The sequence below is a fragment of the Mobula hypostoma genome, chromosome 5 (assembly GCF_963921235.1).
Source record: "Mobula hypostoma chromosome 5, sMobHyp1.1, whole genome shotgun sequence".
Lineage (NCBI taxonomy): Eukaryota > Metazoa > Chordata > Chondrichthyes > Myliobatiformes > Myliobatidae > Mobula > Mobula hypostoma.
The window spans coordinates 72,814,351-72,840,714 of NC_086101.1; the positions used below are offsets into that span (position 1 = coordinate 72,814,351).

Genomic DNA, 26,364 nt, shown 5'->3' on the forward strand with positions numbered 1-26,364 from the left:
TGTTGATGGAAGTTTGGAAGTCATAATTTAGCACTTCATGTCAAAGAAAAGGTAGTCTCCAATTTATTGTGAGCGCACTTTAGATTTAAATCAAACTAAAGATGTGTGGACTGTACGGATTTACAAAATCCCAGCTATGGAGTTGATTGGATTAGATTTTGCTGTGAAATATAAAATCCCAGAAGTTACTGTTTGTTATTTCCAAATCCACAGAATGCCGCTTTACAACCTTTATCAGTAAAGTCTTCAATACAGTGGATTCCAGTTAATTGGACCAGTACATTTTGGCCCAATTAAGTGGCTGTCTCAATTAGCTAAAGTTTCATGAAAATTGTTAAAAAGGTATAAAAAAAAGACAAGCTGCTGTTTAACTGAGTAACAAATTACGTATTTAAATAAAATACAGAATAAATTCAAACACTACCTATAGTACTTTAAAACTCTACAAGTTCCTAATAGATATCAATGAAGGATCTCATCCAAATTATGTTGCCGTGTTCTTTTGACTGTAAGTGAACAAAATCAGTGCAGACACCAAGTGCTGATGGATGCTGTGGCATCTTGGCAAGGGTGTGATATTTTAAAAGTCAAAATAAAACATTTTTTAAAAATCTCTGCTTTTTGAATCAGCATCTGTTGGTCCAAATGGATAACATGGCAGAAGCGCACACACAACTGAAACCATTTTAAAAACTGTTCAGCGATGGTCTCCGCCAAAATTAAACAACATAGTGTCCCAAATAAACAAAGGGGATCTCAGCTATTTTCTTGATTTGTTTTTGTTTTTTAAGAATTTGTCCCAAATAGTGTTGGGGATGTGGCCAAGTGGTTAAAGCGTTCGTCTAGTGATCTCAAGGTCGCTAGTTCAAGCCTCAGCTGTGGCAGCGTGTTTGTGCCCTTGAGCAAAGCACTTCATCACACATTGCTCTAGTCTGTGCGAGGAGTGGTGCCTCACACAGACTTCCAATCTGTGCCTTGTAAGGCATGAAAATGCCCGACGCAGGCCTCTCATGGTCTGAGACGATGTTCCCTCCCCTCCCCTCCCAAATAAGCGGCTGTCCTGATTAACCAATGCCCAGTTATTCGGAATCCACTATAGATCAAAAATTAATCTATTGTAAAGTACTTAAATTTGCTTTAATAGCATGCAGTGTGATAAATGTTGCTTAGCAATCTTTGGTCTTAGTTAATTTTCTATTTTAATTTATAAAGTGTATAAATCAGGGTCTATATTGTGTGAATATTCCAGTTTTTTTTTGTTCTGCGAGTTTTATAATAGCTAAAAGTTGCGCATTTCACTTCTGATTTGAATTTTGTTCATAATATCACTGTGGGCGTACACTAGGTTTTCTTGACTGGAAAGTACTAAATGGTGCAATTTCATTCCACACAGGTGCACCTAGTTATTTATAGTCTGAATGCCCCTCTTTGACTGCAAAATTTTCAGGCGTTGTGTGCTAATTTGGAATGCAGATAGATGTACTGCCATCTATCCTGTAGTACCCACTTCTATTTTGGAAGAGGAAATATTTCATTTAACTTTTCAGTACTAGCGTGCTTAAGTTCATTTAGTTTGCTTCCATTGAAAATGATTGCCTTCTGTGCACAGAAGTCCTACCCGATTTATGTGTAGCCTGTCCAGGCAGAATCGCGGCGCTGGGGTCCAGGCCCCAGAGTGTACTGAAGCGTCAGTGCCCCATGTTTGGATGATGATTTAGGCACCAGGCTAGATTGAAAAGGACAGGATGTCGGGGCCTGAAGTGAGGGACGGGTCAGTTCAGTTCGCTGCTTGTGCTGAACTAAGTGTCCACTGTCTTTGTGGACTATTGTTCTGAACGCTATTTGCTGTGTGTATTGTTTGCATGAGTTGTTTTTTTCTTCTGCACATTGGGTGACAGTATTTTTAATGTTTTTTTGGGGGCTTCTTTGTTTTGTGGCTGCCTGTTAGACGAATCTCATGGTTGTATAATGTACGCATACTTTGATAATAAATGTACTTGATACTTTGAACTTTTGAACTTTGTAACTTTGATATGAATGAGTGTTTAGGAGACCAGTGGAATGGATTTGCCAGCTGTTGCTGGGCTGCAGGTGACATGAGCTGGGTTTTTACTATATTGAATTCAAGAAGAATACATTCACATCAACACAAGTTCATTTTACAAATCCTGTCTAGAGGCACCATCCAGCCCAGCAACAGTGTCCATTTTAAAAACTGTCAAAAGCATTTAAAACCTTGTCTGCCATAAAGTATTTAAAAATAATACATCATTAGCCTGAGTTGGGCTCAGGTTAAATTTGTTACTACCAGTTTTATTATTAGAAAATGGCCAAACAAGATGCTTCTCCAGAGAGCACACTTCTGCAGGCATCCTCTGCCGTGTGGGAACTTTGTGACTGTTTGACTTCTGAGCTATTTGGGTTACAAACTACTTAGGGACAGAACCCTGCTGTGATCTTGTGAATACTTGTAATGCCGTTGACGACAACATTACAGGATTGTAAAATTTGTTGTCCATTGGCGACTTAATCCCTAGTTTAATTGCATTCAGCCACTTCACTTTGTGTCTGGGAAGTGGGAAAAAGATTAGGAGAGATAATTAAGAACAAATTACAAAGAAGTTTTGAACTTTTTAAAGAAATGTAAAGGTCCTTGAAAGCCTAAACGATCTGGGCCCCCATCTATGGAAGTTGGAGTCAGTGAGGTCTATTCCTCATTGGACTGGGTTTTCAAAAAGTAACATTTATTTTATTTTACTGAATGGGGCAGAATATTGTAAAAGCTGAATATCTGAAAAACCTGTAGCATCTGTTGGGTATGATTAGAGTAGCTATTCACACATTAGGCAAATGAAGTAATACAGAATTGATTTTAATATAGATGACTCTTGCTGCCTCAGATTAGGAACATTTACTATATACAACAAATGCTGACATTGCTAGTGATATCTATCCTTTGATTAAAAGACAGTATTTGTGCATTTTTTTGTCTTCTAAATGCCCTAACAGTTGTATTTCAATTTGCAGTGTTTGTTCACTCTAATTCCAGATAATGTTATAGGTGAACATCTTGAGCATTAGTTGTTTGTCTCTGCAGATCACCTGATGTGATTATTGCCAGCATTTGCTGTTTTTGTGCTTGAGCATTTGATTGAAAGGTCAATGTGTTTATTGATCATTTTATGCAAAATGTAGGGTAATTTATTAAGACAATTGAAATTTTTTTGCATGTGCTTTTGGTTGCAATTAAACTATTTTTAATGTTACTTGCATGAAAAGCACTTATCCATGAAATCTGAATGATCAGTTGGATTTTTCTTCTGTTTATACATACAGAATAATTGATAATATACTTGTATTTTCAGAATTCAACCGTATGTAATTCCTTCTAAATTGATATTCATGTTTTGTGACTCATCAATTTCAAAATGTCATGGGAAATATTCCGATGATACTCTTAAGTTGCCCTCGGAATTGGCTGCTTTCTGGTTGCTCTTGTTACTTTCTCATATCAGCCTGCACTGAGGTAATCCATTTTAGCTGAGATCAAGAACCCAACCTGAGATCTGATTTGCAAGGTTCCCTTACTGCAGCGGGTATCAGGGAACTCAAATACAGATGAACTGTGTTACAGCCATTCGGGTAGTGGAAGTTTGCCCTCATGGCATTCAGAAATGATCACCAAAAATGGTGAGAAACTTCTTTCTTGCTGTTTTTGATGTGATAGATAATGTGGCTTTGCATTACAGAAAATCATATAGACAGTTTTCTCGGATCATTTGGTCTGCCTCCTCAATCATTGCCTGTACATATTTCCATCTACATAATTATATTAAGACTCTGGGTGGAGTGAAGGGAAAGTAATGTTGTAAAGCTGACATTTTGCTTTTCTCCTTGAATTTTGAGCAATATTACCATTTGTGATACGAAGAGCATTCTGTTTGAATGCAATATGATCTAGTCACTTCTGTCATTTAGAACCTAGAATGGTTGTCAAAAGTCAAAGATACAGCATATAAGCAGCCAAGAACATACTGACCATCAAACACTCACTTTTAAACGAGTCCTCCATAGTTACAGACTCGAGGCAATTTGGTGGCCATTTAACCTATTGTGGTATGTTTTTACTTAGGAATAGAGCCAGATGGTCACAGGGAGAGTGGGCACACAGTATTGCAAGTCACAGGAGCTGTATGGTAGCAATGTGGTAGCAAGATCCTTAAGCATCTGAAGAATTTTGGTACTAACTATTAATTGTATTTACGTAGATCCTGTGTGGACAGTAATGACATCACGCTTCCGGTTGCCAGCTGGCAGGACTTACAATGTGCGAGCATCTGAACTGGCTAGGGATAGACAACACGCAGACGTGGTGTGCAACGTGCTTCTTCTGGATAACACTGTTCAAGCATTCAAAGTTAATGTAAGTTGATCATTTCTTTTCTGAATTTGAAGCATTTTTAAAAAAATAGCTTCCATTCAATAACTGGCTTACCCACTGAAGGTTGACTTAAGAGACCAAACAAATGGCAATATAGTGATTGGGTGAGGGTGTGGTTTGTTCTCTGGTTTGGTGTAATGGAGTATGAAGAGTGTGCAGGGTATTTGCTTTCTAGTTCAGAATAGAGAATGAGATTGTGTAAGAGTGCAGTGCCCATACTAGTTTTGTTTTAGGTTCTGCTGGTGCAGACAAAAATATTCAATCCGGTGGAGATATGGAGTTAAGTTCATGACAGCAGACTGCAGATTCATTTGGGTTTCTTCTACTCAAACCTTTTTTGCACCGTGGACCGGTTTATTATTGACAATATTCTTGCGGACCGGGGCCGACCCCCGGGGGGGGTGTGTTGGGGGGTGGTGGGGTAGGGTTGCCACCGGACAAGAGTAGCAGTCAAATACGTTGTGTTTACCCCAAGAAAGACTACAATGACCATGAAGCCTTGCGCAGGCACCTGTGTGTGCATGTGTGTACGTGCCGATTTTTTTTTTCTACAAATTGTTTTTGGCGATTCTGTTCCGGGGGGTGGTGTTAATCACGACTGGAATATATGTGATAAGTGGCTAATACACTCAATTTCATTTCTGAAAGGGTTTATCTAACAAATTTAATATTAAACACACAGCGCATATTTTCCTCGCATGAATATAGTGATAAGTCAATTATCAGGGGAGGAGAGGGGAGCTTGAAGTAAATGTTGAATGAACTTCCAGTAGAAGTGGCAGAAGCAGGTTCGATATTATCATTTAAAGAAAAATTGGATAGGTATATGGACAGGTCTATTTCCTGACGAGACTGAGGTCCTTTAACATCTGCCGGAAGATGCTGAGGATGTTCTATGAGTCTGTAGTGGCCAGTGCTATCATGTTTGCTGTTGTGTGCTGGGGCAGCAGGCTGAGGGTAGCAGACACCAACAGAATCAACAAACTTATTTGTAAGGCCAGTGATGTTGTGGGGATGGAACTGGACTCTCTGACGGTGGTGTCTGAAAAGAGGATGCTGTCTAAGTTGCCTGCCATCTTGGTCAATGTCTCCCATCCACTACATAATGTACTGGTTGGGCACAGGAGTACATTCAGCTAGAGACTCATTCCACCGAGATGCAACACAGAGCGTCATAGGAAATCATTCCTGCCTGTGGCCATCAAACTTTACAACTCCTCCCTTGGAGGGTCAGACACCCTGAGCCAATAGGCTGGTCCTGGACTCATTTCCTGGCATAATTTACATATTACTATCTAACTATTTATGGTTCTATTACTATTTATTATTTATAGTGCAACTGTAACGAAAACCAGTTTCCCCAGGGATCAATAAAGTATGACTATGACTGAAGGAATGGAGGGTTATGGGCTGAGTGCAGGTTGGTGAGACTAGGTGAGAGTAGCGTTCGGCACGGACTAGAAGGGCAGAGATGGCCTGTTTCCGTGCTGTAATTGTTATTTCCGTGCTGTAATTGTTATATGGTTATATAAGTTACTTATAAGTCAATAGCATCATAACATTTTAAGTAACGTTTGGATATTAAGCACACAACACATATTTTCCCCGTATGAACATGTAAAATCATTGCAACACACCAATATCGCTGAAGGAGCCCTGGGCTTGTTTTCCTGCAACAAGATGGTCCTATCGAGGTGAGATGGGAGACAGCGATACTCGAAGGGAGTTCCTTGTGTCCAGTCTATTCTGCAATTTAGTTTTCGTTGCATTCATTGCAGAGATACGTTGGAAATGGAAGCAACGTTTTCAGGGCTTTCGTGGCTATCTCAGGATATTTAGCCTTGACTTTGATCTAGAATGCTGGCAGAGATGTTACATCAAACATACTTTTCAGCCCGCTGTCATTTGCAAGCTCAAGGAGTTTATCTCCTTCCCGCGCTGACATAGATGACGTGCGGGTCATGACCTTGCGTGCATAATGGCTCAACAGTGCGTGACAGGGAATGAGGAAAAGTGCAACTGACTCGTATCGCCAAATCATATTGTTTCCTCACGGCCCGGTAGCACATGCTTTGCGGCCTGGCGGTTGGGGCAGCTGATATAGTCTATAGCGGTCTGTGCCATCTTCAGTTGGGTGGCAGTATTGAGAACATAGACAAATATTTCCTTTTTAAGTTTGAAAAAGTAGTTTTCAGCAATAAAAGTAATTGTAGCTAATTAATTTAATTACGCATGTTAGAAGATTATATATGCAGGTGAAGTTATTATGCAATGAGTAGTATTGACTAAAGAATGGTTAGGATTTCCTGTATAATCCTCCTGTTATCCTTCTGGAGACACAAAACTGCATTTATTGCAATGTGGAGCATCAATCCATCCACTGGAGTAACTTGTGGTCGAGCAGCTTCCATGGAAGGAAAGGGATTGTTAATGCTTTGGCTCGAGATCTTGCATCAGGACTATATCTGCATATGGCAGAAACTCGGTTTTGTGGTCGGGTGGGGGGGGGGCGGGTTGCGGATAGTAAGGTTTTTGCCTTCAGTGTGATGTTTAAATATACTTAGTATAATCAAAGTCGTTTACATGTTGGTACTCTGATAAGAAAGTTACTTTAAGCTTTTGAACTCCCCTCAAGAGGTTTACAGTTTTCTTCCTTTCAAATTTTCCTGTTTAAGCATTGTAAAGACTAGAACAATGTGAAATGTATTTTGTCACCACTTTGCAAAATTCACTTCTGACATTACTGCTCTTTCCATTGCTGCTGCTTTTTTCTATTATTAATTTTAACTGATTGGATACTATTGGTTATCCCTCATGTCAGAAAAGGCTCATAATTTGCACAAAGGTGTGGGAACATTTTTGCTTATTGCTGATGAGTTGTCATAAAGGAAGGAACATGGGGTGGGGGTTGGAAAGAAGTTACTCTTGTCTTTAAACACTATTGTTTCTGACAAAATTGGATAATTATTCAAGAAGCCCAAATAGGGCATTTCTTCAAGAATAATTTGCATTTTCTCTGATTCATTATTCTCTGCACAAAGGAACCTTTCAACTGAGCTTTTTGCCTTGTCTGTTGGGTTGCTGTCAAGAAAAATGTAAGATGCCTTGGACTCCATTCTCATGCAAGTGTTTTAAATGTGATTTACTGAACTTGGAAGTATTAAGCTTGTAGTGGTTAATGACCACTGTTGCATCTGGAAAAAGAAATTTCAGTATCGGTTTTCAGGGAGTATTGTAGCATTAAAAAAAATTGCATCTCATTTTCTTAGTACTTAGGTATTTTGAATATTACTTTTGGCCCACTGTTAATGAAGACCACAATTACATCCAAACTGTATAAACTTTTTTTCTGTCATCTTTAATTTTAATGTTCTGTGTGGAGCCATTCGGACAAGGAAGGGCTTAATTTCAAGCACTTTCTTTGTATAAACACTCCTTATATCGGTTATTCTCTAATTTAAAATCAGGGAGGGTGTAATAGATCAGTATTCCTATTGCAGGTTACAGTACAGCAACTTCAAAAACAAATTGTTCAGACCTTCAGCGAAACTGAGTAAGATACCAGTGATGTGCCCATACTTGAATTTCTTGCTCAAGATTGAACATAACCTGTAAATACAAGATTAGTGGAGCTGTCTCCCTGTAAGAAATCAATGTTTTGAAATGAGAAAAGAAACATTATTTGGATAAGTATCAAGAAAGGAGAGTCTTTAACTGGCTGGTGTAAATGTACCATTATTCTCGTCCTGAACACAATGCTCTGGTCAGGCAAGATCCCCAGAGAGAAACAAACGGACCATGTTTCGGATCTGTGACCTTTCATAAAAGGAGAGAGATTAGCGATAATGGTGAAAAGGTTAGAGAAAGGACAAATGAAAAGCTGCAAAAGGGGGAAGAGAAATAACAAAAGGTTGATAATGAAATGTGAATGTGGGACAAGTGCAGAAACAAAGATTAACCCAGAAGCCAAGGAAATGGGAGTAGAATTAGTCCCTTCTGACAGGGCTGCAATAAAGTGGATGCCATTCTTAAAGACAAAGCTCCTATCTCAATAAAATTGAAAAAAAAATTGGAAATAAGGAATTCTTGTGGCAGAGGAGGATAATATAGATGGTGACAAGTGGAAAGAATAAAAGTTAAAAAGAGGAGTCGTAATTTTAGGTGTGAAGTGTAGTATCAGAATATAAGGTATTAAATAGTTCTGGAAGATGGATAGCATACTGGTGCAGCTGTCCCACAAATTCAGCAACCTCTGTTTGAGTTGGGCTTCCCCAGTGCTGTCTGTGTAATATTTGCACATTCTCCTTGTGACCATGAGGGTTTCCCCTGAGGTTTTTCAGTTTCTTCTGCCAGCCCGCAGGCATAGTTTACTGTTGTAAATTGCGTCAAATGTAGGTCAGAGAATCAAGTATTTCAGAGAAAAATGTAACATGGAAATAATTTGGGGAATGGAATTAATCTGTAATTACCATCAGTGGTTACCCTCCACATCATGGGGAGGTATGGAAAAACTAAAAATTTTAGAACTGTTGTATTACAGGGACATGGATGTACATGTACTTAATTTCCTAAAAAGGGTGTCACTGGTAGATGAGTTGGTGAAGAAAGCTAATAGTCATGCTGGTTTTCAATAGTCAGGGCATTCTTACTACTAAACGCCTCCACCTTCTCTTCCACCCCCCCTCCCCACTTTGCTCCCTCTGCGATTCCCTTGTCCATTCGTCCCTCCCCACTAATCTTCCTCCAGGCACTTACCCCTGCAGGTGGCCTAAGTGCTACACTTGCCCATTCATCTGTTGGCTCCAGCTGTTGTGTCTGGTGCTCCTGATATGGCCTCCTCTACATTGGTGAGACCTGTCATATATGAGGGGACTGCTTCATCAAGTACCTCCACTCCATCTACCAAAAGCGGAAATTCCCAGTGGCCAAACATTTTAATTCAGATTCCCATTCCCATTCCAACATGTCAATCTATGGCCTACTCTTGATGAGGAGATGAGACCACCCTCAGGGTGGAGGAGCAGCACCTTATATTCCGCCTGGGTAGCCTCCAGTCTGAGGGATGGAATATTGATTTCTCCTTCCAGTTTTAAAAAAACCCTCCCCCGCCCCTCTTCTATCCCCCACTCTGGCCTCCTACCTCTTCTCACCTGTGTATTGCCTCCTCCAGGGTTCCCACATTCTTTCCTTTCTCCTGTGGTCCATTCTCCTCTCCCATCAGATTCCTTCCTTTCCAGCCCATTACCTTTCCCACCTACCTGGTTTCACCCATCATCGATTTCTCAAACTTATGGTAATTGCACCTCCCCCTATTCCTTCATTCACCATTCCCATTTTTCCCATTTCCCACTCTCACCTTATTTCCTTACCTGCCCATCACTTCCCTCTGGTACTACCCCTTTCTTCCATGGTTTTCCACCCTCTCCTTACAGATTCTCCCATCTCTAGCCCTTTATCTCTTTCACGAATCAACTTTCCAACTTTACTTCACCCCTCCCGCTCTCTGGATTTCACCTGTCACCTTCCACCCCAACCCCCAGTTTCTTACTCTGAATTCTCGTCTTTTTTTCCAGTCCTGATAAAGGGTTTTGGCACGAAATGTCGGCTGTTTACTGTTTTCCATCAATGCTGTCTGACCTGCTGAGTTCCTCCAGCATTTTGTGTGTGTGTGTGTGTGTGTTGATTCCAGCATTTGCGGTTTTTCTTGTGTTTGTGGGAAGGGTCTTGGCCTGAAACATTGACTGTTCATTCATTTCCATTCTGTTCATTTGAATTCCTCGGGTTTTGTGCCTGTTGCATTGAGTGTCGACATTGGGATGTTATGTTTCAGTTATACAAGATGTTAGTGGGATCACATTTGAAACATTGTGTTCATTTCTCGTTATCCTATTATAGGAAAGATGCCGCTGAGCTTGAAAGAGTGCAGAGAAGAAATGTGTGGGTGTTCACAACATGCTGGAGGAACTCAGCAGGTCGAGCAGCATCCGTGGAAAAGATCGGTTGACGTTTTGGGCCGGAACCCTTTGTCGGGACTGTAGTGGATCCCTCTACAGTCCTGACAAAGGTTCTGGCCCAAAACGTTGACCGATCTTTTCCACGGATGCTGCCCAACCTCCTGAGTTCCTCCAGCGTGTTGTGAATGTTGCTTGGACCCCAGTATCTGAAGATTATTTTATGAGTTGTGGAGAGATTGGAACTGTATTCATTTGAACGTAGGAGAATGCGCAGCGTATAGAACTATTAGGGGCCATAGGTAGGGTAAATGCATAGCTTATTTTTGTCAAGTTTGCAGAATCAGGAACTTGGGATGTAGGTGAGAGGGGAGAGATTTAAATAGTAAATAGAAGAGTACAGCACAGTACAGGTCCTTCGGCCCACAATGTTGTGCCGACCCTCAAACCCTGCCTCCCATATAAGCCCCCACCTTAAATTCCTCCATATACCTGTCTAGTAGTCTCTTAAACTTCACTAGTGTACCTGCCTCCACCACTGACTCGGGCAGTGCATTCCACACACCAACCACTCTCTGAGTAAAAAACCTTCCTCTAATATCCCCCTTGAACTTCCCACCCCCTACCTTAAAGCCATGTCCTCTTGTATTGAGCAGTGGTGCCCTGGGGAAGAGCCCTGGGCTGTCCACTCTATCTATTCCTCTTATTATCTTGTATACCTCTATCATGTCTCCTCTCAGCCTCCTTCTCTCCAAAGAGTAAAGCCTTAGCTCCCTTAATCTCTGATCATAATGCATACTCTCTAAACCAGGCAGCATCCTGGTAAATCTCCTCTGTACCCTTTCCAATGCTTCCACATCCTTCCTATAGTGAGGCGACCAGAACTGGACACAGTACTTCAAGTGTGGCCTAACCAGAGTTTTATAGAGCTGTATCATTACATCGCGACTCTTAAACTCTATCCCTCGACTTATGAAAGCTAACACTCCTTAAGCTTTCTTAACTACCCTATCCACCTGTGAGGCAACTTTCAGGGATCTGTGGACATGTACCCCCAGTTCCCTCTGCTCCTCCACACTACCAAGTATCCTGCCATTTACTTTGTACTCTGCCTTGGAGTTTGTCCTTCCAAAGTGTACCACCTCACACTTATCCGGGTTGAACTCCATCTGCCACTTCCCAGCCCACTTCTGCATCCTATCAATGTCTCTCTGCAATCTTTGACAATCCTCTACACTATCTACAACACCACCAACCCTTGTGTCGTCTGCAAACTTGCCAACCTACCCTTCTACCCCCACATCCAGATCGTTAATAAAAATCACTAAAAATCAGGAAAAGTGGAGGTCCCAGAACAGATCCTTGTGGGACACCACTAGTCACAATCCTCCAATCTGAATGTACTCCCTCCACCACGACCCTCTGCCTTCTGCAGGCAAGCCAATTCTGAATCCACCTGGCCAAACTTCCCTGGATCCCATGCCTTCTGACTTTCTGAATAAGCCTACCGTGTGGAACCTTGTCAAATGCCTTACTAAAGTCCAGCTAGATCACATCCACTGCACTACCCTCATCTATGTGCCTGGTCACCACCTCAAAGAACTCTATCAGGCTTGTTAGACACGACCTGCCCTTCACAAAGCCTTGCTGACTGTCCCTGATCAGACCATGATTCTCTAAATGCCCAGAGATCCTATCTCTAAGAATCTTTTCCAACAGCTTTCCCACCACAGACGTAAGGCTCACTGGTCTATAATTACCCGGACTATCCCTACTACCTTTTTTGAACAAGGGGACAACATTCGCCTCCCTCCATTCCTTCGGTACCATTCCCGTGGACAACGAGAACATAAAGATCCTAGCCAGAGGCTCAGCAATCTCTTCCCTCGCCTGATGGAGCAGCCTGGAGAATATTCCATCAGGCCCAAGGGACTTATCCATCCTAATGTATTTTAACAACTCCAACACCTCCTGTCCCTTAATATCAACATGCTCCAGAACATCAACCTCACTCATATTGTCCTCACCATCATCAAGTTCCCTCTCATTGGTGAATGCTGAAGAGAAATATTCATTGAGGACCTCGCTCACTTCCACAGCCTCCAGGCACATCTTCCCACCTTTATCTCTAATCAGTCCTACCTTCACTCCTGTCATCCTTTTTTCCTTCATGTAATTGAAGAATGCCTTGGGGTTTTCCTTTACCCTACTCGCCAAGGCCTTCTCATGCCTCCTTCTTGCTCTTCTCAGCCCCTTCTTAAGCTCCTTTCTTGCTTCCCTATATTCCTCAATAGACCCATCTGATCCCTGCTTCCTAAACCTCATGTATGCTGCCTTCTTCCACCTGACTAGATTTTCCACCTCACTTGTCACCCATGGTTCCTTCACCCTACCATTCTTTATCTTCCACATCGGGACAAATTTATCCCTAACATCCTGCAAGAGATCTCTAAACATCGACCACATGTCCATTGTACATTTCCCTGCAAAAACATCATCCCAATTCACACCCGCAAGTTCTAGCCTTATAGCCTCATAATTTGCCCTTTCCCAATTAAAAATTTTCCTGTCCTCTCTGATTCTGTCCTTTTCAATGATAGTGCTAAAGGCCAGGGAGTGGTGGTCACTGTCCCCCAAATGCTCACCCACTGAGAGATCTGTGACCTGACCCGGTTCATTACCTAGTACTAGATCTAGTATGGCATTCCCCCAGTTGGCCTGTCCACATACTGTGACAGGAATCCGTCCTGGACACACTTAACAAACTCTGCCCCATCTAAAGCCTTGGAACTAATCAGGTGCCAATCAATATTAGGGAAGTTAAAGTCACCCATGATAACAACCCTGTTATTTTTACACCTTTCCAAAATCTGCCTCCCAATCTGCTCCTCTGTGTCTCTGCTGCTACCAGAGGGCCTATAGAATACTCCCAATAGAGTAACTGCTCCCCTCCTGTTCCTGACTTCCACCCATACTAACTCAAAAGAGGATCCTGCTACATTACCTACCCTTTCTGTAGCTGTAATAGTATCCCTTACCAGTAATGCCACCCCTCCTCCCCTTTTTCCGCCCTCTCTATCCCTTTTAAAGCATTGAAATCTAGGAATATTGAAAATCTATTTCTGCCCTGGTGCCAGCCAAATCTCTATAATGGCCACTGCATCATAATTCCATGTATGTATCCAAGCTGTCAGTTCATCACCTTTGTTCCTGATGCTTCTTGCATTGAGGTACACACATTTCAGCCCTTCTACCTTACTGTCTTTACACCGTTTATTCTACTTCTCTTTCCTCAAAGCCTCTCTATGTGTTAGATCTGGCTTTACTCCATGCACTTCTTTCACTGCTCTATCGCTCTGGGTCCCATCCACCTTGCAAATTAGTTTAAACCCTCCCGAACCATGCCAGCGAACCTACCTGCAAGGATATTGCTCCCCCTCGAGTTCAGGTGCAACCCATCCAATCTGTACAGGTTCCACCTTCCCCAGAAGAGATCCCAATGATCCAAAAATCTAAAACCCTGCTCCCTGCACCAACTCCTCAGCCACGCATTCAACTGCCATCTCCTCCAATTCTTACCACCACTGTCATGTAGCACTGGCAGAAATCCTGAGAACGCCACCCTTGAGGTCCTGTTCTTCAGCCTTCTGCCTAGTTCCTGAAACTCACACTTCAGGACCTCATCCCTCTTCCTGCCTATGTCGTTGGTCCCAACATGTATCACAACTTCTGGTTGCTTTCCCTCTCGTACCAGGATGTCGTGCACCCGGTCAGAGACATCCCGGACCCTGGCACCCGGGAGGCAGCAAACCATGCGTGTGTCCTTCTCACGTCCACAAAATCTCCTGTCTGCTCCCTTGACTATAGAGTCTCCAATGACAACAGCTCTCCTCTTTTCCATCCCACGCTTCTGCACCACAGGGTCTGACTCAGTGCTGGAGGCCCTGCCACCGTGGCTCACACCTGGTCAGTCGTCCCTGCCAACAGTATCCAGGACGGTAAAGTTATTATTCAGGGGAATGGCTACAGGGGTGCTCTGCACTACCTGTCTGCTCACCTTCGCTTTCCCCCCTCTGACTGTCACCCAATGACCTGCTTCTGACAGGAACTTAAGGGACAACATTTTCGCCTGGAGGGTGTTCCGTATGTGGAATGAACTGCCAGCAGAAATGTTAAGGCAGGTACATTAACAATATTCACAATGAATGTACAGATGTGTGGATAGGAAATATTTAGAGGAAAATGTATTAAATATGGGCAGTTGGGACAAACTTGGATGTGTAACTTTGGTTGTGTGGACCAGTTCGGCAGAGAGCCTGTTTCTGTGCTGAATGAGTCTTGTACTTAGATTGCCACACCCAGAAAAAAATATATCACAAGCTCTTGAGGAAAGTAAAGATGGGCATAGCTTTGGCTCTTATTTTTCCAAAGCTCTTTATACAGTATTTAGGTATAGGGGAAAAGAACTGGAACGTTTGTACAATGGCACCTGTACACTTAAAAACAATGAAGAGAGGCTTCAGTCAGAGAAAGCGAAAAAAAGGCTCCAGGTTGTTTTTTCCCTTCTCCTTAATCTCTGCTCAGCTAGGACAGTAGAGATGCCAGGCAGGATATTTGAATGCTCTTCTTGCCGGGTGTGCAAAGAGTGATGACTACAACTGCGAGAAATGCATTCAGCTGCAGCTTCTAATAATCTGTGTTCAAGAAGCTGGAGCTGGAACTGGAACTCTGGATCACGCAGGAGGCTGAAGGGATGATAGATAGGACATATAGAGAAACATATCCCTATGATCATCCCCCTCAACAACAGGTATATCAGTTTGGATACTGTTGGGAGGAGTTGACCTAACAGAGGGAAGTCACAGTGGTCAGATCACTGGCACTTGTCTGCCTCTGTGACTCAGAGGGAAAGGGGGAGACGAGGCATGCTGTGGTGTTTGGGGATTCGTTAATTAAGGGAATGGATAGGCGGTTCTGTGGTTGAGAACGAGATTCCTGGATAGTATGTTGCGTCCCAGGTGCCAGGGTATGATGCATCTCAGATTGAGTCCTCAGCATTCTTAAGTGGGAGGGTGAACAGCTAGAAGTCGTAGTCCATGTAGGTACCAATGACATGGGTAAGATGAGTGACGAGGTTCTGCATAGAATGTTCAGGGAGTTAGGTGCAAAGTTAAAGGGCAGGACCTCCAGGGCTGTGATCTCTGGATTGCTACCCATGGCTCGTGCTAGTGAGGACTTAGACAGATTAGGAAAATGGGCAAAAATAATGGCAGATGGAATGCATTGTCAGGAAAGTGTATGGTCATGCACTTGGTAGAAGAAATGAAAATGTTGTCTATTTTCTCAATGAAGTGAAAATATAAAAACTGAGGTGCTTGGGGGTTTCCAGATTTTGGAGTTCAATTCCAGTGCTGTTCTGCATGGACTGTCTGTACATTCTTCCCGTGGAATGTGTGCGTTTTCTGCGGCTGCGCTGGTTTACTCCCACAGTCCCAAGGCATACCGGCTACGTTAATTGGTGACTGTAAATTGTACGTTGATTAGGATGGGGTTTATCGGGTTTGCCAGAAGCTGTGTGGCGTGGCTCCAAGGGTGAAAGGGTCTGCGCCATGCTGTATGTCTTGCTGGCAGCAGTTCTGTGGTGGATTGTATGCAAATATTCATACCCTTGTCCAACAAGGCATTTTCACTGTTTATTACTGTTCATTCTTTCGTTGGGTTTGTTGACTTAGATGAAGTAAAAGATTGCTTCACATGAATTACATTGCAGCCTTTGCACTCACGATTTGAAATTCTATTTTTGAGTAGGAGGCCACTTGAAGGTGGAAAGAAAGGCAGCTGGGCAGTAGTAAAACAGGCCCTTCTGTCTACTGTGTATATCAGTGCTGAGAAAGGACAGAGGTACACTAATCCCATTTGCAGATTTGGGGATTTTTGCCCCCACCGTTGGCTAACATATTCCAGATTCCACCTTCCTCAGCTCCACTCTAAACCCATTATTCTTTACTGTAAACCAGTACCCTCTCTTTGCAGACAATTCTGCAAGGGGGAAATATTTCATAAAACCTACCACTTACCATTTTCCCCTCCATGATTTTGTGTACCTCTTTCAGGTTCTCCCTTTGTTGTCTGCACTCGAAGGAAAACAACCTCAGCCTGTTGGATCCTTCATTAGTAAAGTGCTCCAGCCTAGACAACATTCTGATAATTCTCCTCTGTATCCCCTCCAGTGATCATACTTATTCCCTGTGGTGACCACAACTGTACTCCCATCTCCCAGTTGTGGCCTAGCAAATATTTTATAAAATTGTATCATAAAGTTGTAGGATTACAAAACACAGGAGCAGAATTAGGCTATTTGTCCTTCCAAGTCTGCTCCATCAGTCCATGATTTAATACCCCTCTCAACCCCATTCACCTGCCTTCTCTCCATAACCTTTGACATCTGGACTAATCAGGAACCTATCAAACTCCACTTTAAATATGCCCAAAGTCTTGGCCTCCATATTCATCTGTGGCAGTGAATTCTACAGATTGACTACCATCTGTCTAAAGAAATTACTCCTCATCTCTGGTCTAAATGAGTGTCCCTCTATCTGGTTCTGGGCTCTCCCACTTTAGGAAACATCTTCTCCATATCCACTCTATCTAGGCCTTCCATTATTCAATAGGTTTCAATGAAATCCACCCACATTCTTCCAAATCCAACAGGTTCAGTCCCAGAGCCATCAAGTGCTCCTCATGAAATAACCCTTTTGTTCCTGAATCATACTTGTGAACCTCTGGAGCCTCTCCAATGCCAGCACGTTTCTTAGATCATGCTCATAAAACTGTGGTCTGACCAATGCCCTCTAAAGCCTCAGCAACACATTCTTGCTTTTATATTCTAGTCCTCTTGAAATGAATGCTAACATTGTATTTACCTTCCTTACCACCAACTCAACCTGCAAATTAACCTTTAGGGAATCCTGCACAAGGACTGCTTTGCACTTCGTTCCTTTGCACTTCTGATTCTTGGATTTTCTCACCATTTAGAAAATAGTGTACTCCTTTATTCCTTCTACCAAAGTGCATGACCATGCATTTCCCTGCACTATATTCCATCTGTCACTTCTTTTCCCATTCTCCCAATCTGTCCAAGTTCTTCTGCAGACTCCCTGCTTCCTTAACACTGACTGTTCCTTAACAGGTCCTGCCCTTCAACCTATCTTCATATTGTTTGCAAACATAGTCAAAAATCCATAAATTTCATCATCAAAATCATTGACATATAACATGAAAAGAAATGGTTTCAACAACAACCCCTGTGGAACAACAGTCTCTGACTGTTCTTTGCCTCCTGCCAGTCAGCCAATCTTCTATCCATGCTTGTAACGTTCCTGTAATATCATGGACACTCATCTTGTTAAGCAGCCTCATGTTAAAGGCCTTCTGAAAATCCAAGTGAACAACCTCCATTGACCCTCCTTTGTCTATTCTGCTTGTTATTTCCTCAAAGGATTCCAACAGGTTTCTCAGGCAACGTTTTCCCTTCAGGAAATCCTGCTGACTTTGGCCTATTTTGTCATGTCCCTCCAAGTACCTCGAAACCTCATCCATGATAATAGGCTGTTAACATCTTCCCAACTACTGAAGTCAGTCTAACTGCCCTATAATTTCCTTTCTTCTGCCTCCCTTCCTCAAAGAATGGAGTGACACTTACAGTTTTCCAGTCCTCCGGAAACATTCCAGAATCTAGTGATTCTTGAAAGATCATTCCTAATGCCTCCACAATCTATTCAGCCTCCTGTTTCAGAACCCTGGGGTGTAGTCTGCCTGGTCCAGATGACTTGTCTGCCATCATACCTGTCAGCTTCCCAAGTTCAAAGTAAAATTTATTATCGGAGTACGTTCATGTCACCACATACTACGCGGGAGTTCTTTTTCCTGTGGGCATACTTAGCAAATCTATAGGACAGTAACTTAAATTGAGCCAGTGAGCAATAAACTATATTTAAATAGCAATAAATAAAGAGTATGAAGTAACAAGATTTTTAAAGATCATCAGTTGTGGTAACACCAGCAAAGAATTGAGTGTAATTACCCTCTTTTGTTCAAGATCCTGATGGTTGAGGAGCAGTAACTGTTCTGGAACCTGCTGGTGCAAGTCCTGAGGCTCTTGTACCTTCTACCTGATGGTAGCAGTGAGAAAAGAGCATGGCCTGGGTGGTGAGGATCTTTGGATACTGCATTTCTATGGCAACATTTGATGTGGATGTGCTCAATGGTTGGGAGGGCTTTACCTGTGATGTACTGTGCCGAATCCACTACCTTTTGTAGGATTCTCTGCTCAAAAGCCTTGGTGTTCCCATACCAGGCCATAATGCAGCAGTCAATACACTTTCCGCCTGTAGAAGTTCGTGAAGTTCTTTGAAGGCATTCAAATCTCCGCAGACTCCTAAGGCAGTAGAGGTGCTGTTGTGCTTTCTTTGCAATTACATTTATATGATGTGTCCAGGACAGGTCCTCTGAGATAGTGACACTTAGGAATTTAAAGTTACTGACCCTCTCCACCTCTGATCCTCCAATAAGTCCTGGCTCATGGACCTTTTGTTTCCCTCTCCTGAAGTCTACGAAGTTTCTTGGTCTTGCTGGCATTGAGTTGGGAGGTTGTTGTTATTACACCACCCAGCCAAAGTTTCAGTCTCCTTCCTGTATGGTGATTCATCACTACCTTTGATACGGCCCACAACAGTGGTGTTATCAGCGAACTTGAGTATGGCGTTGCAGCTGTGCTTAGCCACCCAGTCATCGGTGTAAAACGAATAGAGCAGGGGGTTAAACACACATCCCTGTGCTTCACCTGTATTGATGGAGATTGTGGAGGAGATTTTTTTTCCAATCTGAACTGACTGGGGTCTGCAAGTGAGGAAATCCAAGATTTAATTGCATGAGGCCCAGGTCTTAGTTTACTGATTAGTTTTGAGGCAACGATGGTATTTAAATGTTGAGCTGTAGTCGATAAAGAACATTCTGATGTATACATCTTTGTATGGACTTCCTCCTTAGTAATAGCAATTACACTCACTTCTGCCCCCTGACCTTCTCACATTTCTGACATGCTGGTGTTTTCCACAGTGAAGACTGATGCAAAATACTTACGAAGTTTGTTTTCTATTTCTTTGTCACCATTACTACCTCACCAGTGGTCTGATATCCACTCTCACCTCTGTTTTATTCTTTATGTAGCTGAAAAACCTTTTTATATCCTCTGTTATATTATTACCAGCTTACCTTCATATTTCATCTATTCTCTCATTGTGGCCTTTTCTTTTTGTTGCCTTCTGTTCGTTTCTAAAAGTTCAATCCTCAAACTTCCCACTAATTTAAAAGGTTCATTTGTTATCAAACTATAGAACTCTGAACAACACACATCAAAGTTGCTGGTGAACGCAGCAGGCCAGACAGCATCTCTAGGAAGAGGTACAGTGGACATTTCGGGCCGAGACCCTTTGTCAGGACTAACTGAAGGAAGAGCTAGTAAGAGATTTGAAAGTGGGAGGGGGAGATCCAAAATGTGGTCAAAAAGTTGAAGAGCTGAAGAAATTACAGATGGGGAGCAGTGAGAGATGGTTTCACTGAACTCCCGTCGAAGAGAAGATTTAAACTTCTTCAGTGTAGGCATCACTGGAAGAGGCTTCGCAGTAGTGAATTTAAAAATGCAAACACGAGGAATTCTGCAGATGCTGGAAATTCAAGCAGCACACATCAAAGTTGCTGGTGAACGCAGCAGGCCAGGCAGCATCTCTAGGAAGAGGTATAGTCGACTTTTCGGGCCAAGACCCTTCGTCAGGATTAACTGAAGGAAGAGCTAGTAAGAGATTTGAGAGGGGGAGGGGAAGATCCAAAATGATCAAAGTGTGGTCAAAAAGTTGAAGAGCCGAAGAAATTACAGGTGGGGAACAGTGAGAGATGGTTTCACTGAACTCCCGTCGAAGAGAAGATTTAGGCAACACTCACAGCATGCTGGAGGAACTCAGCAGGTCAGGCAGCATCAGTGGAAACTATGAGTCGACATTTATATGATGTGTCCAGGACACCCTTCGTCAGGACTGAAGAAATAAGGAGGGGGAAGCTTTTGAAGAATGCTTGTAGTTTCATTTGAAAAACCAGTAATTTGAAAGACAAAGGGGTGGGGCAGGGGAAGCAGGGACGTCATAGGCAGGAAAACAATGGGTCGTAGGAGGAGGAGGCGGAACCATGAGGGAGGTGATAGGCAGCTCGGGGAAGGGGCAGAGTGACATAGGGATAGAGGAAGGGAGGGTGATGGAATTACCAGAAGTTGGCGAATTCTACGTTCATACCAAGGGACTGGAGACTACCTAGACGGTATATGAGGTGTTGCTCCTCCAACCTGGGTTTAGCCTCATCATGGCACATGAGGCTAAACTCAGGTTGGAGGAGCAACACCTCGTATACCATCTAGGTAGTCTGCAGCCTCTTGGTATGAACACAGAATTCGCCAACTTCTGGCAATTCCATCCCCCTCCCTTCCTCTATCCCTATGTCACTCTGCCCCCTCCCCCAGCTGCCTATCACCTCCCTCATGGTTCCGCCTCCTCCTCCTACTACCCATTGTTTTCCTGCCTATGATGTCCCTGCTTCCCCTCCCCCACCCCTTTGTCTTTCAAATTACTGGTTTTTCAACTGAAACTACAAGCATTCTTCAAATACTTTCCCCTCATTTCTTCAGTCCTAACAAAGGGTTCCGGCCCGAAACGTTGACTCATCGTTTCCACTGATGCCGCCTGACCTGCTGAGTTCCTCCAGTGTGCTGTGAGTGTTGTTTTGATCCCAGCATCTGCAGATTATTTTGTGAAGAGAAGATTTAAACTTCTTCAGTGTAGGCATCACCAGAAGAGGCTTCGCAGTAGTGAATTTAAAAACGCAAACACGAATTCTGCAGATGCTGGAAATTCAAGCAACACACATCAAAGTTGCTGGTGAACGCAGCAGGCCAGGCAGCGTCTCTAACATCTGCAGAATTCCTCGTGTTTGCGTTTTTAAATTCACTACTGCAAAGCCTGTTCCGGTGATGCCTACACTGAAGAAGTTTAAATCTTCTCTTTGGGAGTTCAGTGAAACCATCTTTCACTGCTCCCCATCTGTAATTTCTTCGGCTCTTCAACTTTTCGACCACATTTTGATCATTTTGGATCTCGCCCTCTCCCTCCCACTTTCAAATCTCTTACTAGCTGTTCCTTCAGTTAGTCCTGACAAAGGGTCTCGGCCCGAAACGTCAACTGTACCTCTTCCTAGAGATGCTGCCTGGCCTGCTGCGTTCACCAGCAACTTTGTGTGTTGCTTGAATTTCCAGCATCTGCAGAATTCCTCGTGTTTGCGTTTATAGAACTCTGAAATTCTTTTTCTCTGGGTAACCGTGAAATCAAGAAAGAAAAGAAAGGGAGCATGATCAACCCCCAAATCCCCCCTCCCCCGCACAGAAAAAACAAACAAAAATGAAACAGGCACATCAACCCCCAAATCCCCTCCCTGCATTAAAAAAAAGCAAGAAGAAAGTTTGGTCAAAAAACACAGAATATAAAAAATAAGACTGGGAAAAAAGGTCTATAGTCCAAGTCCACGTCCAAAATACAGAAAACCTGGACACCACTCTCTAGGCAAAGTTGCAGGTTCTCACACTCCACACTTGCCTTGATGTTTGAATCTCCCTTGTCGCTTGTGCAATAAAGGAACAGCAGTTATAGTGGGTGACTTCAATCTACATGTAGATTGGGTGAACCAAGTTGGTAAAGGTGCTGAGGAAGAGGATTTCTTGGAATGTATGCGGGATGGTTTTTTGAACCAACATGTTGAGGAACCAACTGGACAGCAGGCTATTCTAGACTGGGTTTTGAGCAATGAGGAAGGGTTAATTAGCGATCTTGTTGTGAGAAGCCCCTTGGGTAAGAGTGACCATAATATGGTAGAATTCTTCATTAAGATGGAGAATGACATAGTTAATTCAGAAACAAAGGTTCTGAACTTAAAGAAGGGTAACTTTGAAGGTATGAGACGTGAATTAGCTGAGATAGACTGGCAAATGACACTTAAAGGATTGACGGTGGATATGCAATGGCAAGCATTTAAAGGTTGCATGGATGAACTACAACAATTGTTCATCCCAGTTTGGCAAAAGAATAAATCAAGGAAGGTAGTGCACCCGTGGCTGACAGGAGAAATTAAGAATAATATCAATTCCAAAGAAGAAGCATACAAATTAGCCAGAAAAAGAGGCTCACCTGAGGACTGGGAGAAATTCAGAGTTCAGCAGAGGAGGACAAAGGGCTTAATTAGGAAGGGGAAGAAAGATTGAGAGAAAACTGGCAGGGAACATAAAAACTGACTGTAAAAGCTTTTATAGATATGTAAAAAGGAAAAGACTGGTAAAGACAAATGTAGGTCCCCTACAGACAGAAACAGGTGAATTGATTATGGGGAGCAAGGACATGACAGACCAATTGAATAATTACTTTGGTTCTGTCTTCACTAAGGAGGACATAAATAATCTTCCAGAAATAGTAAGGGACAGAGGGTCCAGTGAGATGGAGGAACTGAGCGAAATACATGTTAGTAGGGAAGTGGTGTTAGGTAAATTGAAGAGATTAAAGGCAGATAAATCCCCAGGGCCAGATGGTCTGCATCCCAGAGTGCTTAAGGAAGTAGCCCAAGAAATGGTGGATGCATTAGTGATAATTTTTCAAAACTCGTTAGATTCTGGACTAGTTCCTGAGGATTGGAGGGTGGCTAATGTAACCCCACTTTTTTAAAAAAGGAGGGAGAGAGAAACTGGGGAATTATAGACCGGTTAGCTTAGCGTCGGTGGTGGGGAAACTGCTGGAGTCAGTTATCAAAGATGTGATAACAGCACATTTGGAAAGCGGTGAAATCATCGGACAAAGTCAGCATGGATTTGTGAAAGGAAAATCATGTCTGACGAATCTCATAGAATTTTTTGAGGATGTAACTTGTAGAGTGGATAGGGGAGAACCAGTGGATGTGGTATATTTGGATTTTCAAAAGACTTTTGACAAGGTCCCACACAGGAGATTAGTGTGCAAACTTAAAGCACACGGTATTGGGGATAAGGTATTGGTGTGGGTGGAGAATTGGTTAGCAGACAGGAAGCAAAGAGTGGGAATAAACGGGATCTTTTCAGAATGGCAGCATTGACTAGTGGGGTACCACAAGGCTCAGTGCTGGGACCCCAGTTGTTTACAATATATATTAATGACTTGGATGAGGGAATTAAATGCAGCATCTCCAAGTTTGCGGATGACAAGAAGCTGGGCGGCAGTGTTAGCTGTGAGGAGGATGCAGGGTGACTTGGATAGGTTGGGTGAGTGGGCAAATTCATGGCAGATGCAATTTAATGTGGATAAATGTGAAGTTATCCACTTTGGTGGCAAAAATAGGAAAACAGATTATTATCTGAATGGTGGCTGATTAGGAAAAGGGGAGGTGCAACGAGTCCTGGGTGTCATTATACACCAGTCATTGAAAGTGGGCATGCAGGTACAGCAGGCGGTGAAAAAGGCGAATGGTATGCTGGCATTTATAGCGAGAGGATTCGAGTACAGGAGCAGGGAGGTACTACTGCAATTGTACAAGGCCTTGGTGAGACCACACCTGGAGTATTGTGTGCAGTTTTGGTCCCCTAATCTGAGGAAAGACATCCTTGCCATAGAGGGAGTACAAAGAAGGTTCACCAGATTGATTCCTGGGATAGCAGGACTTTCATATGAAGAAAGACTGGATGAACTAGGCTTGTACTTGTTGGAATTTAGAAGATTGAGGGGGGATCTGATTGAAACGTGTAAAATCCTAAAGGGATTGGACAGGCTAGATGCAGGAAGATTGTTCCTGAAGTTGGGGAAGTCCAGAACGAGGGGTCACAGTTTGAGGATAAGGGGGAAGCCTTTTAGGACTGAGATTAGGAAAAACTTCTTCACACACAGTGGTGAATCTGTGGAATTCTCTGCCACAGGAAACAGTTGAGGCCAGTTGATTGGCTATATTTAAGAGGGAGTTAGATATGGCCCTTGTGGCTACGGGGATCAGGGGTATGGAGGGAAGGCTGGTGCAGGGTTCTGAGTTGGATGATCAGCCATGATCATAATAAATGGTGGTGCAGGCTCGAAGGGCCGAATGGCCTACTCCTGCACCTATTTTCTAAGTTTCTATGTGTAATCGGCGAAATGGAGTTGAACATCAGCTTGAGCCCTGTCCCACAGTCTGCCTACCATGAGGTTTGCGCACTCTGCCTCTCCCAGAAATCTCTCAGAGACTGCCTAGCGTTGGAACACCCAAACGATCTCCAATGAGCAAATCACAGGCTCCAACAGTTCCAGAGTCATATCCGAGATGGAAAGGAAAAATATAAAATGGAAAAGAAGTAAAATGTATGGTTTCATGATCTATCCAGAAGATGTGGACAGAAGAGGCCATCTGCTATATTTTGCTACATTAAATGCCCTCTTTTGTCTTAATGCTGTCTTTGACTTCCCTTTTCAGCCACAATGGCCTCATCCTTCCGTTAGGAGGAGGATCTTTATCTTTGGGATGCATCCTTCCTGCGACTCCCGAATTACCTCCAGAAATTTCAGCCATTGCTGTTCTGCTATCATCCCAGTTAGGACCCCTTCCAATTAACTTTGGCTAGCTTCTCTTCCATGCCTCTGTAATTTCCTTTACTCCACTGTAATACTGATATGTTGACTTCAGCTCCTCCCTCTCAAATTAGAGAGTGAAGTCTAGCGTATTATGATCATTGCTTCCTGAGGGTTCTTTTATCTTAAGCTCACTAATTAAATCTAGTTCATTATACAACACCCAATCCAGAATTGCCTTTCCTTTACTGGGCTCAACCACAAGCTGTTCAAAAAAGCCACCTCGTAGGCATTCTACAAATTCCCTCTCCTGGGATTCAGCATAAACCTGATTTTCCTAATCTACTTACATATTGAAATCCCCATGACTATCGTAACATTTCACTTTTTACATGCCTTTTCTATCTCCCATGTAATTTATGGCCCGGCTACTGTTCAGAGGCCTGTTAATAACTCCTATCAGGGTCTTTTTATCCTTGCATTTTCTTAACTCTGCAAGGATTCTACATCTTCTGATCCTATGTTACCTCTTTCTAAGGATTCGATTTCCTTTTTTTTTTACCTTTAGAGACACCCCATCCTCTCTGCCTATCCACCTGTCCTTTCGATAGGTGTATCCTTGAATGTTAAGCTTCCAATTACGATCTTCTTTCAGCCATGTTTCAGTGCCCATACCATCATACCTGCCAATCTTTAACTCTGCTACATCACTTATCTTATTCTATATCTGTGTGCATGCAATGTAATGCCTTCAGCCCTGTATTCATCACCCTTTTCACTGTTGCCTTATCATCTGCCTGTCCTTCCTCACAGTTTCACTACATACTGCATCTTCTGGTATGCAGATTACACCATCGCTCTGGTTCCCATCTCCTTGCCAAATTAGTTTAAACTCTCCCCACCAGCACTTGCAAACCTGCCCATAAAGGTATTGGTCCTCCTCGGGTTCAGTTGTAACCCGTCCTTTTTGTACAGTTCATACCTTCCCCAGAAGAGATTCCAATGATCCAGAATCTGAAACCCTGCACCAATTCCTCAGCCATGCATTCATCTGCCAAAGCATCCTATTCTTAGCCTCACTGGCATGTGGCACAGGCAGGAATCCAGCGAATGCTACTCTGGAGGTCCTACTTTTCATCTTTCTACCTAACTGCCTATATTCTCTCTTCAGGAACTTGGTCATTGGTACCGATATGTACCATAACTTCTGGCTGTTCACCTTTAGAATGCTGTGGATCAGATCTGAGGCACCCCTGACCTTGGCACCTGGGAGGCAACATGCCATCTGGGTGTCTCTTTCACGTCCACGGAATCTCCTTTCTCT

The 26,364-nt window shown here is 42.9% G+C and overlaps 1 protein-coding gene across 6 annotated transcripts in view; it reads left to right on the plus strand.

Annotated features, from left to right (window-relative positions):
• The window catches only part of ptpn4a (protein tyrosine phosphatase non-receptor type 4a), a 231,415-nt gene that overhangs the window by 55,728 nt on the left and 149,323 nt on the right, over positions 1–26,364 (plus strand). For 5 of the 6 annotated variants that reach the window (XM_063048534.1, XM_063048536.1, XM_063048533.1 and 2 more), the window contains one exon: positions 4,269–4,423. In XM_063048534.1, the coding sequence (XP_062904604.1) occupies positions 4,269–4,423 (155 nt within the window). Of the gene's footprint in view, positions 1–4,268; positions 4,424–26,364 lie in introns of those variants that run through there. The other variant, XM_063048538.1, reaches the window with a different exon arrangement.